The following is a 12,795-nucleotide window of genomic DNA, read 5'->3' on the forward strand; positions in this document are numbered from 1 at the left end:
TTGGAGGGCCTGGAAGGGCCCGGAGTGGCCTTGGGGCAGCCCGCGTATCAAAGGACGAGAAGAGGCTTCAGTTCTTCTTTCGGTCTCTATGTTTATTAATTGTTTATCTAAAAGATTTTCTTTCGGCCCGACAGAGGTCTGCTCAGCAGCCAGCCATGAGCACACTGTCCGCCCTCCGGACAGTCACCTATCTTTATACCCATAGTTACGTGTACAATATTTATCATTTTTCCCCAATCCTTTTTATTCTTATTGTCCGGTGCACTTTCAGTAATGACCAATCCCAAAGTGCCACCATCACCACAGAAGATGGAGGAGGAGAAGAAGAAGAAGAAGGACAGGACACGCCCCAATTCCTCCATCTTACTTCTCTAAACCCCCCTGTACAGAAATCCTAAACCCTGTGTCTCACCTCTAATTAACTAATCCCTTCACCATTCACCCCGGTGAAATCCTCCTATCCTCATACAGGTGTCGTCTCCCGTGTAGGATCAAAGTCCAGCCACCAGACACTTCTGGCAACATTCCAGGACTCCCGAGCCCCCCAAGGGTGGTCTCGGTGGCTCGGCACCTCAGTCCTGAGGTGCTGAGATCCCACACCTCACCAGTTACCTTAAACACTTCAACAAACACTTCATACCTCTGCTATGCATAACAGCACTTTGCATTATTTTAGGACAAACCACGTAATAGTTTCTACAGGGGGGCAATGCTTTTCAAAACTCTGTTGTAGGCCCACTCAAACTGTCCAAATAACTTGTGTTGACAAAGCCAAATAACAGCTGACAATCCAAGAAATACAGTTTCTAAGCAGTAGAAGACATCTCAAAAAACTGCATAGTTATGTCTACACTGATTATCCAGAAGCAAATCATGAGCATTGAAAAGGTTCATTAGCTTTCAGCTTAAATAGTCAAATTTTCTGAGCACGCAATTACCATCCTTTGCAGTGTGGCTCTTGTACAGGTACACTCTACCCAGAAGTACATTAAAATATTCAGTGCAAAAATCTCATGCCTACCCTGCAATCATTTTCCTGAAATTAAAGCAGAAAATACAAAAAAAGTTAGCAGGTATTTCTTTTCATCTTTACCAGGAAAGGCTTTTCACTTATTTCTGACAATCAGCAGGAAATCTGCAGCACACAGCTTCAGATATGAAACAAGCAAACAATTACAGGCTTTATCATACTTATGACCTGGAACTCTGAATAAACTACCAATCACTGCAGTCCAAATAGCAAAATGAGAAACAATTTGGCACATGTTGTTGAATTCTATCCAACATATTCTGAGTAATCTTGCTTTATTTGACATGTCAGCAAGATTTAAGGCTCTCTAGTTTCTAAATGGTCATGAACCTCCAACATGGTAGAATCTAATTAGAGAATTGCTACAACAAAGGTAACTTAAGGCAGGTCTGACAACAGCACTACAGAAGTTTTGAAAGCTCACATTTCAGAGATGGATTTGAAATATCACTCATTTAAAGAAAGTAGTGAAAAATTTCTGATGTCTTTTAGTGACTTTAGTTCAGAAAACAGATCTCAGAAGACTCAGTTGAAGATATTAAATGTTTGCTTGCAAGGTAGAACACTATTGTAACATGACTGCAAAGTTCAAATTTGCTCCTAAAACTGCAGAAAACTGGATTATCATTTCATATTTAACAGCTAAATGAGTAGATGTGCTGCTATAGTAGCACTTTGTGGATGAAAAGTAATGAATTGTTCTAACTGCAAGTATTTAAGACCACACAAGAGACAACTAGAATGAAAACATACTGGAAGTTCTGTTTCTTGGAAGTATTGATCAAAGCCAAGTATTTTAGGTCACAGCTGTCTTAAACTTCATTATCACCCAGTCAAGAAACCTAGCAGTGGATGTAGAAAAACAGAGTTCACTCAGTAAACTTCAAAAACACCTCTAGTTCATTTTAAAGGCACAGCACAGCTAAAAAGTCAAGTTTCCATCACATGAAGTATTTAGAGATGAGTTCTTGAGTGGATATTCATTACAATTATATTAGTGCATGGAAAATCTTTTGAAACCTTGTCAGTCAAATGGTTCATTGAACTCCTGAAAAATTTTAGTGAGGAAGTGGCAGGTGACGAATAATTCTGATTATGAATGCTGGCAGTTATTTACTGCTTCTATGACTGAGGGTGACAGCAGATGTCTGAAGTAACTTTTGAACTCTCCTAGAGAAGCCTGCTTCTTGATAGCTGCAATTAACAATGGGCTGCTTATAAATCTGATTAATATCTGGATAAAAAGATCTGGTACTTACTGAGTCTTCCAATTAAAAAGAAAGTCACCATTTCAAAGGCAGATCACTGTATTACTGCATATAGATTCAGAGAGGAAACAGAACTGGACTGGGGAGAAATTCCAGGAAATTAAGGAAATGCTAGAAACATAAGAGACCTATAACAAAATGTACCTAGGAAGTGGCCAGGCATCTTGGTCAGTGATCCCCTAGGCCTGCACATAGCATGAAGCAGCTGCATGGCACAAAACCAACACCTTCCCAACAATCTTCCCCAAATGAGCAGTGATCTCCCCAGGGCAAAGTTAGGGCAGAATGGATATAACTCTGCAAAGCTGTGTTTTAAACAAACCTGTAAGTAGGAAGTGACAATTTTTGGTTAAAATGGAAGATGACAAATTAATAAAACCCAGAAAGAAAGGAGGACATCTGAGCATTTAACTTTATTTAAATTGTCTCACGTAAGCTTTCCACTAGGGCATCTACAAATAAGTATACTTCAAGTTCTTGCTATGCTCTTGATGCAGCTTCCAGACAGTCAACATCACATTCTATCTTCTGTTTGAATTACTTGAACTCCTTATAACTAATTCCTTGCAAGTTTCTCCAGTTGTCATGTTTAAATAATATTCAGCTAATTCGAGTCAGACAGCTCAGACTGCCTAGTCAAATTTCAGTACCTACTCTCAGTGTTTGAACACATTTCTGTCCTTTCAAATGTCACATGGGTAGCAAACAGACTGATTGATATCAGTTGAGCAGACCTGACTATGTATTTTCAGCTTATGAGCGACCTGCAACACCAGGAGATGGACTCCAGATCCATGTGGGTCCCTTCCAACTCAGCTTATTCTGTGTGTGATTCTTCCACATTGCCACATTAACATTTATATTACTGGAGCAGTTGGCACACAAGGCTTGTTAAAAGATATCAGGTTTTGTTGTTCCTATAGTTCAAACATCAGTTCCTTGTGTTCAGGCACGACCTACAAAACTCACCCAAGATCTTCTCCAATAGTGAAACTAAATTAGAATTCAGAAGTTCCTGAGAGCCTGCTGTTCTGAAATACTGCAGAAATAGGCAGATTGTTCTTGAGATAACTTTAGTGTTTGCAAACATGAAAGCAGGACATAATATTGATAACTACTCTACATTCTAATAACTATTTAACAATTAGTCTTACAAAAAAGACTAATAACCTTTCCATGTGCTTGCATAGACTGTAATGTCCCTCAGGTAGCATTAGAAGCTTAAAAGCCTGTCCTTGTAAACATTTTCTCTTTCAGAGTCTGTCAAAGGATATATGAAGATTTTTTTCATCCTTAGAAATATAGCTCAGTAACTATATAGCTAAAATAGGATTAATTTACAAAGACAACACAAATGACAAATATTTCTGAACTGTGTTTATATAAACATATTGGTTTGTAAACAAATTGACAACATTTACTTTAAATATTGAAAGAACTTCAAACTAGACAATTTGCATTAAAGAGAAAAATAAGTTAAAAATTAATCACATCTTAATTATTCCATTGGTTATGACTAGATCAGGCACCTGGAAGTTTCAGAACTTAACAATACTAAAACAATGCATCAGTGCTGAATATTGTATTTTACACTATGATTTCCTTTGAGAGAGCAAAAGCCACCTCAGAGTTACCAGCAGATTTCCATGGTAACTCAGTGGAAATCAAAGTATGAAAATTACTTATTTTTCACAGATTGGAAACTCACCATTTAAACAATATTTTTGGCATACTGTAATGGAAAGTCTCTTGTTAGCTCTAGTTTTATACAGAAGTTACAGCAAAACTAATGCAGAAGTTAAGTCAAGTCCTTCTGAAATTGTAAACTTCATCCAAATCTTTCCTGCACTATTTGCACTGTTTTGCAGGATTTTAGTTGTATTTATGAATAAAAAAGTCCTACAAGTTAAGCATGAAAGTATTTAAGAAAACCTAAGTGAACAGAAAAGCATTGTGAATTATGAAATAGTTACAAGAGTTCATCAAATTATACATCAGAAGGTTACACATATGTTTAATCATAAAACAATATTTTCTATATATTACTCAAAGTCAGTTTCAACATTTGTTCTCATTTAACAGTGATACTCAAAGTGATATTCAGGTTTTTTATCCCTTTAAGTGAGTACACTTATTTCATTTATTTTTACAGGTGCAAAGATGCTTATCTGGACACAAGTTCCACATGGGCATGACTCTCAATGTAATTTTACATTTTTTCATCTTGAAGGCAAAAGGCTGTCAGTGGTAATAAACAGACAGTTCATCATCACTCATATCTGAATCATCATCATCTACTTCACCTTCAATGACTGATTTCTTGCCTTTGCAGCATGAAACAATTAATCCAATTAAAAAGACCTGCAAATTTAAAGTAAAAAGTGTTATGTTATTGAGTTCAGGGGCACATAAATGCAATATAAGTAAAACAAATGGTAGTGTGGTGATGCAAAAGATGCAATGGCAACTACTGTAAATTACCCAACTCCATTCAGAGGTCTCCAAATTCCAAGTACTTACTGCAATGAATGCCCAATTCCCAAAGTAATAGGCTGCACTGAAGAACCAAAATTTATGAAGAAAGAGGTACGTCCGAGTGACAATACACTGATCTAAATGGAAAGGAAATAGTACTGATTAACACAGAACAACAAAATCAGCTTAATACCATATAGTAGGGTAACATTTTAGCAACATTCAGCAATATTTAACTCTGCAGAACAATTACACTCTATTACATCTAATTCACTCTCCTACCAAGGAGGAGGAGAATTTACCACCAAGAATGTACACAAAAAGGACACTTGTTACAGGGTAGTGACCATGACAGGTTACACAAAGCTACAAGTTGCATAGGTAACCCTATTACTACTCGGGACAATTTCCCATGCAGATGTGTCAATTATTAATTAGAATTGGTCCAAAAGGGAATTCGCTTTCCATTTTATATAAACCACAGCCATACAAAGCAGGTTCTGGATTAAAACACAGATTTTAGGACTTGGAAAAAATGTGTTGCTACCAGGATTACATAAACTTTGTAAAAAATCAAATGTCAATTAATTACATGCACACAAAAAAACTCCAACATGTACTGGGCCTTTTGCAACTCAGATAACAGAAGTCTTATTTGTACACAAGACCTGATTGTACTGGTTAAACCTTACTTCTCTAACAACAAGAATATTAAAGTAGGAGTTTCTGATGCAGGTGTATAGTCCTTCATTTCTAACTGGGAGGTTTTAAAATTAAGAATCAAATTTCCAAGGAATTTTCAAGATGCAGATAGAGAGAGTAAAGGCTTGTACAGGACACTGGCATTCAAGGGGTCATGCTAGAGGATGGCCAGCAGCACATACAAGCCAGTTCATTCATCTCTCAAATGCAAGGAAGGGCATGCACTGAGTTCAGGCTAAGCTAAAACATCAATTCCTGGTTGGTCATCTTGTTTTTTTATACTATGCTTACGATGCTTCAAACCCCACCTAAAGGTCATCTCAGAGCAGGAACTGGTGTGCAAACATGTTGAACACCAGAGAAAGTCAGCAACCCAGAAACTGCCTGTTTGTCCCTGAGTTCAGACCCCAGGTTGGGAAATATTCCCCAGGAGCAGCTGAAGTAAAGATTTCCTGCCTTCTAAAGCTCTGAGTGATACACTACTTTTATAATTACATAGCTCACTTTTCACAGCCATCTATGGAAGAAATGCCAGTGAAGTGAAGATACTTCAGAATTAAAGATAATATTGTCAATACCATCTGCAGCTCTCCAGCTGGCTACTTGAATTAAAAAACAACTAAAAGATCTTCAGCTGGCACTTCATAATAATTGGATTAAATAGATTATGATAAATATTTTGGAATAGTTTGACCTTGCGAGAATATTTCTGTGCAACATTACAAGAGACGATAACTAAATTTTAGCTATTGTTTCTGAACAAATGTTACTTAATAGGCTGACATGACATTTTTCATTAACTGATTCCTCCATATGACTCAATGTAGAATAAGTTATAATGAATAGCCTAAATTAAGATAGCTACTTACTATCCAGAATGATCAATGTGAGTATTAGATGTCTCTTGATCATGTGGAACAAAAGTACACATGGAAAGCTACCAAGCCTCCAACAGATATTGTATTTATTTTTTTTTCATTTTTAAAATGTCACCATTTAAAAAATACAGTATCTTCTATGTACATATGTAGTGCTGATCAAGGAACAAAGCTAAACAGCCAGGATTCAAGACAAAAGAATTTTAAAATGAAGAATGACAACTACAAATAGTCATTACTACTAGAAGAGTCAACTATTTTTTGTTTTGAGTCCACTGATGAAGTTTTTCATTACGGTAAGAAATAGTTACATTTAATGTGCTATTTTCAAATTAAGGCTTCTTTCAGGAAGTAAATTAGCTAGCTTATGATGAATTACAATGATAATTCTGTTCAAAGCCAAATATTAAAGTCTAAAACATGATTGTGTGCACAGAAAACTCAAATTGTGAGAACTTACTGCTGAGGTCAGTCTTTTATAGATCTCAAAACACAGTAAGCTTTCACAAAAGTATGTAGAAGGAAATAGTTTCTTAGAGAAGAGTTACACATCATTGTGAACAATCTAATTTATAAACATTAGTATTATTTGAAAGTCAATACTGTACACTTGTTTTACTTGTTTATTAATCAACTAGACAACAGATTATACCCTCTGTAAATCCATAGATGAAGCTCGGGAGAAATAAAGAGCAGAGGTCCAACACATTAGATGGTCAGATTTAGGAGAGGGCTGTTTTCAAGCCCCTGGAAACTGCCCTCAAAGTTGAATGGAGACAGGAGCCCTGCACCTAGAACAAAGGGACACCATGCAATAGTGCAGGCTCAGGGCTGGCCAGATGAAATGCAACTGTGAGAGAGTGACCTCATCTCCCAGTAGATAAACAGAACCTGTAGCTACCAGTGTTCACCTATAACTCAGAAGTGTAACTGAGTATCAGGCTTCACTGTCTGGAATGCAGTGAAACTCCACAAAACTGATCATTTCCACCACTGTGACAAACTGCATCTGCAGTGGTGCCACTTTGGGCTGCCCAGTACAAAAGCAGTGTGCACTTATTACAGGTGCAAATCTAGTGGAGGACCACTGCAACAGCTTAGAGCACACAGCAGACAATGAAGATGTGTTCTTGCAGCTTGAAGTAAAGGTGCTAGCAGGTGTGTCTTACTGCTGCCTCTGCTGTCTAGCAGGGACCTAAAGTATTAAATGAGATTCCTCCTGGAGTTGTGCATAACAGTACAACAGATGACAGAGGTGCACCAAGAAATAGTAGGAGGCAATCAGCATAGGCAAACATCGAAGCAGGCAGTCTCTCAGAAATTCAAAGCTGGATGGATGTGAGCAACCTGCACTCCCTTGCCCCTTGCTGGGAGGCTGCACCAGATGACCTCTTAGGTCCTGTGCGTACTCAAAATCATTACATGAAGGTAGATATTGAAACAACACAAATCTAAATACCAATGGTATTTTTGGATGGAAAACCCCAGAATAAGAATGTTACCTAAAGACAGATGAAGTCTATGTCCCCAGATTCAAGCAAAACTTAGTTTTACTTAAAATACACTCAAAACTATTTCCAAAGGAAAAGCTGCATCCTTACTGTGCTTGAACATCTAAGCACCGCAAAATTTCAGATGCTAGAAGCATAGAAGGCATAGCTTCAGGTATCCAAGAACACTCATTTCATACAGCCTTGCTACCAAAAAATCCAAACCTTGCTGTCAATAAATCAAGCTTTTTGCAAATCACAGTAAAAAGGAGCTGCTCTTTGAAGGTTCTAGGTACGGCTTTGTATCACAGATCAAATTGCTGAGATAAAGCAAGCTTCAGGAGTCTCTACAGAAGGACATTAACAGGTATATTAAAAATTTCCCCATTTTGTACCTATCATCTCACAACCTAACATCTTGATTGATATTTGATAGTGTTCGGATCACTCCAGTGCTTCAGAAGTCCACAGAAGTTTATGGTAAAGACTGTATTTCACATATCACTTCCTCATTTCTCTGGAAACAGATTCATGGAATGACAGCAACAGCTGTCCCAGACACAAATACAGGATTTTTTTCTTTTCTTGTTGGCAAAACAGTAAAATTACTATATTCTTAATTGCCCCTTTGTCATTAGTTTTTACAAGTTCTTTTTTAATACACTATTTGAGCATATCCCCACTTATTCCATATTCTTCTCTGCTGTGATATATATGCCCACACACATATACACACAGAATTAATAGTAGCCTCATTCAGCTGCTGAGCCTGTCTTTGCACTTGACAATCCAGCCCTCCACTGTTGCTACTTCTCTGGTTTCACAAGCTAAAATTAATCACCTAAACAAAGCTTTTACAACTTTTGGGTTGTGGCATCCAATACCAGTTATCTTTCTCTCAGCTAATTTCTCCCAGAAACTGTTTAAATTTCAATTCATCGCTCATTCAGCTTTCACAATAATGCCACTATTAAACAGCTTTAACACCACTTGCTTCAAGGTTAACTTTGCAATAAAATGACACCTTTGATCCATTATCAGACTGAAAAGCATATTAGAACACATACTACTCACATAGAGCAGGGATTTGAAAATATTTCCCAACTGCTTGTATGTAGCTACAATAAGTCCCCACTTAGGGATGTGAATCACTAAGCTTCCAACACTTCAAGCTGACAGCACTTTGAAGTACTACAGAGCACAACAGAAGCATGAGTATCAAATCACTCAGATGTTAAACAACAGTTTGCAGCTATCTAAAATGTTCTAAAATCTAGGTCTAACATACAAGTAGAAAAAGCTGCCTGCTGTTTCATCCCAGTTGTCTGGCTTTGGTGCAGCTTTTTCTTGCTTAGCTGGAAGTGGTAGTGAGATGGCACCTAAATTAGACCTGTAGAGACCAAAAGTCTAGCCAGATAAGCCTAGTCCAAAAAGCTCTTATTCGACAGAAGCTGCTCAGTAGGTCTGGAATCAAATCCTGACAAAGGAAAGTATTTAGCAGGCTAAGGAGGAGCCAGAAACCTGGAAACCAGGAACTAATAAGGAGTGGGAAAAAGCTATTTGGGACAAATTATTTAGAAAGCAAACTCTTTTTTCAGTGCTTCAAGCTACAGGTAAATTGTGTATGATGCTTCTCATGGTCTATCTGCAAATCAATCACAACCTCATATAAAACTAGACAGACAGAAAAAATTATGTAATCAATGTGAATCAGTCTGGTTTTATAACAAATAGATCTGATTTTGTAATAAAAGTTAAAAGTCTGGATAACCAATAGCTATTTGCAGTTATTTTACAGTAAAAACAACTGCAGCAGTCACAAAATTTCTTAATGATAATTACACATAATGAATGTTTACATTAAATGGCTCAAGAATTTTTAAGTCACATCAGTGCTATGGCAGGGCTTTATAGCATAAGGAGGCTTCCAGTAGAATCCTCCAAGATTCTGTGCTGAAAGAAGAAAAAAGTCACTAATCAAAGTAACTTAATGCTAAATAATAAAAATAATATCCTATTGAATGATCTGAGTGTCACATTTTTCCCCCAATAGTCAAATTTAAATGAAGTGACATGTAGGAACAGGATTTGCATCTATGTATGAATGAAGGATTTAGCTGTAGAAAGAAGGTTCTGCATCTTACAACCAAGCACAAAAACTTTATCCAAACATAGCAAGAGTTTTCACTACTTCCCTCTACACATTCAGAGAGTCTGTCAGTCCTTTTTTGGCTGTTTTTGATTTGGAGTTCATCCTAGCACAGTTATGGCATTATAATGCTAAATTTCATCCAGCTATAAGGTTTCTATTCCACTTTGGTTACAGAGGATCAGTGAGGGTGCCAAGATTTGCATGTATTAACAGACTAGGTGAAAAACATTTAATGAGATTTGAAGAGCTAAACCTGTTAATCTCGTTTTTCATAAGTTTAAAGGATGACTTGATTTTAATGTTTATTAAGTACCCTCAAGTGAGGAAAATACTAATGCTACAAGTCCGTGTATAAAGTGAAAAGGTACAGCACTTGCCAAAAGCTAAATCTGAAGTCACTTTAATTCCAAAGAGATAATACCCAGTTTCTACAGGGAAGCAATAAACCATTGGATCAGCCTGCTGATGGAAAGAGTATTCTCAGTGCTTTTTTTGAAAGTAGAGATCCTTTGAAACATTGTGTACAACTGAGTTAATTACAAGCACTGGCCACATGGGTTTTAACACAAGCCATAATTGTTACTTCACACCTATAAACTGCCACCTTAAACTTCAAGTTCTTCAAGAGGCATTTTCTGAGTCTCCCTTGAAAACCTTATTTTAAAGTAACTAGAAGCAAACAATTCTTATTATAAGGATGTAGCCAGTGATAAACATCAAAGGCAATACTCTAGGGATGAATACAGATGTAAAACTCTACAAAGGAAGCAGCAGACAGCCTAACCTACTCTTTTCATTCTTACCAAAACCTCCTCCTTTAGGAAAAATAATTGTTGGAATTGACATATCTAGACCTATATCTAGATGTCAGTGAACAATGTACTGCAAAAAGATATTTATAGCAGTCTTAGCTGTTCATATTGTTTACAGGTGCCAAAAAGGGCTTTCTGTGTTTAGATATGCACCACTGTGCTTACCTATACGGAGTTCTTATGGTTATAGAGGACTTAGAAAGTGTTATGTTTAAGTAAAGATTCAGGGTAAAGTACTAGGGAAGTCATTCACAAAGCAACAGGAAAATGTAAAGTACTCACTAAAATCCTTACTTTATGTTAAGCATTTTGTAACTTTTCAAATTAATTAATTTGGAACGACAGTTTGGCAGTGATAACCTATAGTCATACAACTCTTCATACAAAATTACTAATATAATAATAATAGAGACTTCTTAGAAACTTGTTTGTGGTTTCCCTCTGCACATCTCCTGCATTTCTCTAGAAGAGAAACAGAATATGCTCCTGTTTTGGCATTTGTATTTGAGCCTCCTTTCTAGCTTGAGTAATGTCTATATCTAGTCTTTATTCAAGCAAAAATAAAGCCAGAGGTCCTGAACACTTTTGACTTCTTCCTAATAAGTGTGTCTTAAAAGGCAGCACAGATCAAGTAATTTCAAAGCCTAAGAAATGAGATTTTTTCTCACTTCACATGTAGCTCCAGATCAGCTCAGGTCTCTGAAAAAGGCCTAGCAGATAGACTGCACCCAGCATGTAACAGGCCTTGGGCAGGGCTCATTTCCTCAATGAAAGAGGAGAATCCAAGGGGGATTCAGAGCAAGTTATGCATTTAAAGTGAGTGATGCTTAAAAACTAGATCTTTTAATCTAGAAATAGGAAGATAGTGTTTGTCAGATCTCACAGTTCAGGCTTGCAGCTGAGTCATTGCTCATTTACATTAAATCCCATTAACCTGTTAAAGTAAACCTATACCAAGTTTTCAACACATTAATCCTGCTGCCAAGAGGCTTAATCAAATAATTGAACTTCTTTGCTTTACCTTATATTCAAGTGAATTGTGGACCCAACATTTCAGCTGTCATTAGCCTTGAGAACAGTCATCAAATGATATTTTTGCCCAAGTGTATTGAACATGGAAAACTAAAGCTTGTTTTGCCTATAACAAATATAACTTAGAACAAAAATAATTTGCTGCCCCCAAAAGACTACTTAAAGAGCTTTTTAAGGTAACCAAAACACAAACTTTTTGTGCAAGATGGTTAACTAAAAAAAGGTACTTGACTTAAAAGATGTACCCTGCTCTATTATTTTTTGTCTTTATTCTGTTTCATGTAGTTACAGTATTATGGCCCTTATCTGAGTATAAAAAAGATTTACCTCCTGCATATCAGGAGTAAATAGAGACAAGCTTTGCTGAATGAAAGCAGATAGCAATGCTAAAACATATATATAACTGTAAATACTCATGAATGTGTTTTCTGTAAGATTGCATTTTAACTGCCTTGTGTTTCTCCAGGAAGTGAAATTGTCCTTTGGACCAAGCAAAACATTTATTTGAAACAAATCTACAGGAAACACGGCCCAATACAGCCTGAACTATTAGCTGTTACAACTTGATCAGGTCTCTTCTACCATCTCAGAAAAACACCAATAATTTACTTAGTAACAGTAAGTAGAGACCATATCTCCAACATCTGAGCATTCAGTAAGACAGCAGATTGCTTTAAGCTTATCTATTAGCACAGCCATTAAAAGGTCATTGCTTGCTTTATGTTTAAGGAAAAACACCTGTTAGAATTAAGTCAGTAAGTGGAACAAAATTGAGGAGACAAATCAATGTTTGCATGTAGTTATAGTTCACTGGTTTACACAAAACCCTAGTACCAAAGAAGGCAATTCAAACTGAAAGTACTTGACCAACCTTTCTTTATCCTGAAGTTATTGGCATCTATTTTTGCCCACATCTACTATCCCTAAAAATAAGAGAAATTGTATTTAAAAGTTTA

The 12,795-nt window shown here is 36.7% G+C and overlaps 1 protein-coding gene across 2 annotated transcripts in view; it reads right to left on the reverse strand.

Moving 5' to 3' along the window:
* Nucleotides 1-3,660: 3,660 nt before the first annotated feature.
* LMBRD1 (LMBR1 domain containing 1) overlaps nucleotides 3,661-12,795 on the reverse strand; it is a 66,330-nt gene continuing 57,195 nt past the window's right edge. For both annotated transcript variants that reach the window (XM_064707332.1, XM_064707333.1), the window contains exons 15-16: nucleotides 4,819-4,910; nucleotides 3,661-4,659 (exon numbers count right to left, since the gene is read on the reverse strand). In XM_064707332.1, the coding sequence (XP_064563402.1) occupies nucleotides 4,540-4,659; nucleotides 4,819-4,910 (212 nt within the window). In that variant the 3' untranslated portion in view covers nucleotides 3,661-4,539. The remainder of the gene's footprint in view (nucleotides 4,660-4,818; nucleotides 4,911-12,795) is intronic.

This window comes from Zonotrichia leucophrys, chromosome 3 (assembly GCF_028769735.1).
Source record: "Zonotrichia leucophrys gambelii isolate GWCS_2022_RI chromosome 3, RI_Zleu_2.0, whole genome shotgun sequence".
NCBI lineage: Eukaryota > Metazoa > Chordata > Aves > Passeriformes > Passerellidae > Zonotrichia > Zonotrichia leucophrys.